Here is a 4,371-nt window from a genome sequence, read left to right as displayed (position 1 = left end):
ATAAGATGACCTTTTCTCAAAAGCTACCAAAGTTATTGCCTAAACTTCATAGAGCAAATTGATTTTGTGATACTCAAACCACTTTATGAATGCCTCTTAATCTATTTTAACAACATGATTCTTGGGAACTTTTTTTATTGACCCTGCTTGTCGGCCTGAAATTTCTTGAAATGGTCTAGTGACTCTAAGACAGCTATTTATTTTCTTTCATCTTCAAAGGATGACAATCTCATATGTTTCTGTGTGCACGTTTAATGGTAAAAGTTTCATTGTCAAATTGTTCTGATATCTCATTCACACCAAAGAAAGAGCTACTGCGCTTTACCAAGGATTTTTCAGTAACTTTAGAACACATTGACCGTAATTGTCCATTAGTTAGCCTCACCAAATATTCCATCTGTAAATCAGCTGGTATTATTGTTCTACCAGTATTGACAAACAGACCATAAATTGTTTCATGTGCAGTTTTTTCACTTAAAAGTGCATACTGATGACAGAGCAATCTCAATATTTCAAGAGCATATTTTGACCTGTTATTGTGACCCTTCAAAATTATCATTAAGTATTTCATAACAACAAGCAAACGTTCTCTGTTTGGATTTTTCAAAATGTTACAAAGATCCATGAAAATCAAACCTAATTCAATAACAATGTTTCCATATTTAAAAACTGGATCAGGATTTGTTTCCTGAATGTATGCGCCATTTAAGGAACTTCTCGTTGATTTGATAACGTTTTGAATAATAGGAGAAACCTGATCAATTAACCAACTTCTTATCTCTTCATTTGACATTTCAGTAGTGTCTGGAATATTTTCAGGGACAATATCTGTATTTGGAAGTCCAATATGCTCACATGCTGCCTCAATTACATAAGCTTTTATCAAAGATTCTGCAAGATCTTTGCAACTATCATAGTTATTTTTCACATCATTTCCATCTGCTTCTTTACGCAAAAGTCTGATCTTTTGGCTGTGTAATGTAAATGAATCTGTGTTTTCTGTATTATATAATATTTTGTAAAAAACACTCAAAACTGTCATCTGTAAATGGAACAGTTCAAATGTTATAGGACTCAGTCCTTCTAACCGCTCAGTCTCAGTTAAAGCTGCTGCTCGAAGGCGTTTAGCACCAGAAAATCTTTCACGAGTGAGCTGATCACCACCTATTTGGGTTTTCTGTGTTGTAGTTTCAGCAGCTTGGAAAGTTGAGTCGCAAAGTTCCTGGTATGAATCAAGAATGTCAATGACGTCTGTATATTTTTGTTCATTTTTGTGCAAAATGGGTAAAGGTATCACTGTATTTCTGACATGCATGCCAGGAATTTTGTCATCTACTTCATTCATTGCATCCATGGCAAATTGTAACCACGGGAAATGCTCAACCATAATCTTTGCAGCAAGATATGACATATGATACACCTCTTCTTTCAACTCATCTTCAGACAGAAGAAATCTTGTATTCGGGACTTGTCGCAAATCACACTGGGGAGTAATATCTGATAAATTATTAAATTCTACATTCTGGATTATAGCAGCAGAGCCAAACCAGTGTTCCATATGTCCAGATTTCCCAACACTTTTTCTTGCCTGTGCAACAATGACATGGAAGTTGATATTATCCCCAACAAGTCGGAATCTTTTCCCTTCCTTGACACATTTGATAAGCTCTGAATTAAAGCTGTGACTTTGTGGTTCTGATAAGTCGATTTTCAAAGTTTTTTCCTACTAGTATATAAGTCGTCGTAAAATCTTGTGACCCATGGGGGAGCAATATTGACCTAAGGGCCATAATTTGAACAATCGTATTAGAAGTGTGCTAGAGGATACTATACACCAAATATCTAAGCGCTAGACCTTGTGGTTTCTGAGGGATGGAAAGTAATCCTAAAAGCACATCCTGAGAATATGCTTGGATGACCTAAAAAGCATTTTACAGATACATTTTCCCTTTTTGTTAATAAGAGTTCATTTTCGAAATCAGTAAATTATTTTACTTTTTCTTTCAATAAATTGATAAACTTTGTACATAAATGTGCCAATTTATAACAATGAAGAAAGTCACAAGCATACGGATAATTACAGTTCATAAACAGTTTCTTACAATCTTACAATAAAGTTTTCAGAATATGATAGAGTTTAAGCCAATGAAATATTGCTTAAATTTTGACTCACTTTTAATTGGATTGATGTACATAGTTTGAGGTGGCAATTGGGATAAATGTAAAAACAATTCTGAACATACGTATTGTTCACCATTTACAACATTTGAAGGTTTACATTTTAGTTTATTGCTATTTACTCTTTTCAAAGGTCACGCAGATATTGTTTCAAGTTAATCTTTCCGTTGAACAGTTTTAATCTAAATTCAACATCGACATTAAAGATGTAGACTTAATGGACGAAGTAGCCATTTTATTACTTTTAACACATTAATTAGATAAATAGATATACATATATGTAATGTTGGCATTGAAATTGACATTCTAGTAAATTATGTTATGGTGTTGAGTTTATTTCTGAAGTGAGATGTTTTAGTAGTTGACATTTGGAATACATTGTAGGAGGATTAATGTCTGGAAACGTATTAAATGTTGACAGAAAAGGTATTTAGTTTCATTTACCATCATTGTGTCTGACTTCCTTGTTAAGAGTTGTAAACATTGTTATTAAGCACAATTTTTCTCGAACAATTAAACTAATATTACATAGAAATATGACCAATGCCAAAGCTTTTCCACGTGGTACTGCTTAACAATCTCTTCCTTGTTGAAAAAGGCGTTCAACTCGGCTACCATCGTTATAACACATCTTATATCCTATTAGTATGTATGTATGCATATGTATGCATTCTATTTTCTATCATTGTTAACTTTAAGATAGAGCATTGTTTATATATTCTAGAACTAAAAATGCTACATTGAAGTTCCTTTTACAAAGGAATAGCTTTTACTGCAGTAAATGTGTGCGTTATTGAATTACAAGAGTGATTACAGCTCATTCAATCACTTTTTTCTCTCAGAATTATCACTTTTAATGTGTTCAAATGACAAATGTATAATAATAAAAACAAATTGTAAGACATTTTTTACTCAAATCAGGGTGAAAATCGCGCACGGCATTGATCTAGATTTATATATAACGGTATTTCATATTATATGTTGCATATTTATCTGTTTAAAGTGGTGACCTTTTTGTCCTATGTAAGAATTTTAATTGACAATGTTTAAGGCTGTAAGACCTCAATGGAGCTTTTTAAACACCAAATACACAATACTTATCATCATACAATACATCAATTAGTAATTTAGATCTAACTTTCGTGTTATAGAAGATCAGCATTTAAAAATATTTACTTTATAAAGCATAACTTAAAGAGGAATTATACTCATTTCTCGCTATCAATTTGAATTGAATTTGTAATTTGTTTCAAAGAATGAGCATTTATGATGTTGGTTGACCAATAACTGATGAATTGATTATGAAAAATGGTAACGATAAAAAAATATAAAAACCACGCTAATTATAAAGTGATTGTCTCATTCTTGAGTGTTACCGATATATTCTGAACTTTATCTAAACTCATTTTAATTATAATGATTTTTTTCATCATTTTGACATACATACCTTATTTTTCTGTCGTTCGCTGTGTGACATGTTTTACATAAAGACATACATATACATGTACTATGACAACATTGATCTAAATTGAAATTATGATAGTATCACCAAAACAATATTGACGGGAGATAGTTCACTTTATAAAAATGGTAGTACAAGTTTTATGTTAATGTTAAGTTGCATTATCTTAGTTTTCATTTCTGTTGTTTACTTTATTTTAATGTTTACCAACATTAACCATTCGATCACGGATACAATTTAATGATCAAGTCGAAATAAAACACAGATAATATAACTGGTTAATTTGTGATCTAATAATTTCTTAATGGAACAAGTGCCGAAAAGACTTAAATCACATTAGTTTTATTCTTCAACAGTTTGGTAATAGCATAAGGAAGTAATTCACGTGTTCAATTTAAGTCATCTTAAGACGATAGTGTAAACTTGCAAATTCCTCTGAAGTTTACATGGAAAACTACTTTAAGTTGTCGTTTTATGTAGACATACATTGATGTTTTAAATGCCATGGTAATAAATCGGATAAAAGTGCAAGGGATGCTCTTGATAACACATGCTGTGATATTCTTCACAAAAACACGTCGCTCTAATCAGATCCTATGTGTAAGAACCTTTTATAAATAATAGTTTATGGGTGGTTTAATTATGTTTGCCTTGGTTAACTACATCCTGTACAATGCCTGTTTATTATTTATATTGTCCCACGCTTCATTGTTTTTGATAGCACAACATAA

The 4,371-nt window shown here is 31.6% G+C and overlaps 1 protein-coding gene across 1 annotated transcript; it reads right to left on the bottom strand.

Moving 5' to 3' along the window:
• Positions 1–229: 229 nt before the first annotated feature.
• LOC132730730 (uncharacterized) lies at positions 230–1,677 on the bottom strand. Its single transcript, XM_060716708.1, has one exon. The coding sequence runs from the start codon at positions 1,556–1,558 to the stop codon at positions 230–232; it is 1,329 nt and encodes a 442-aa protein (XP_060572691.1). The 5' UTR covers positions 1,559–1,677.
• Positions 1,678–4,371: the final 2,694 nt, after the last annotated feature.

This window comes from Ruditapes philippinarum, unplaced genomic scaffold (genome assembly GCF_026571515.1).
Source record: "Ruditapes philippinarum isolate M1 unplaced genomic scaffold, ASM2657151v2 ctg3475_1_1_1_1, whole genome shotgun sequence".
Lineage (NCBI taxonomy): Eukaryota > Metazoa > Mollusca > Bivalvia > Venerida > Veneridae > Ruditapes > Ruditapes philippinarum.
This window is presented reverse-complemented; position numbering and strand designations above follow the sequence as displayed.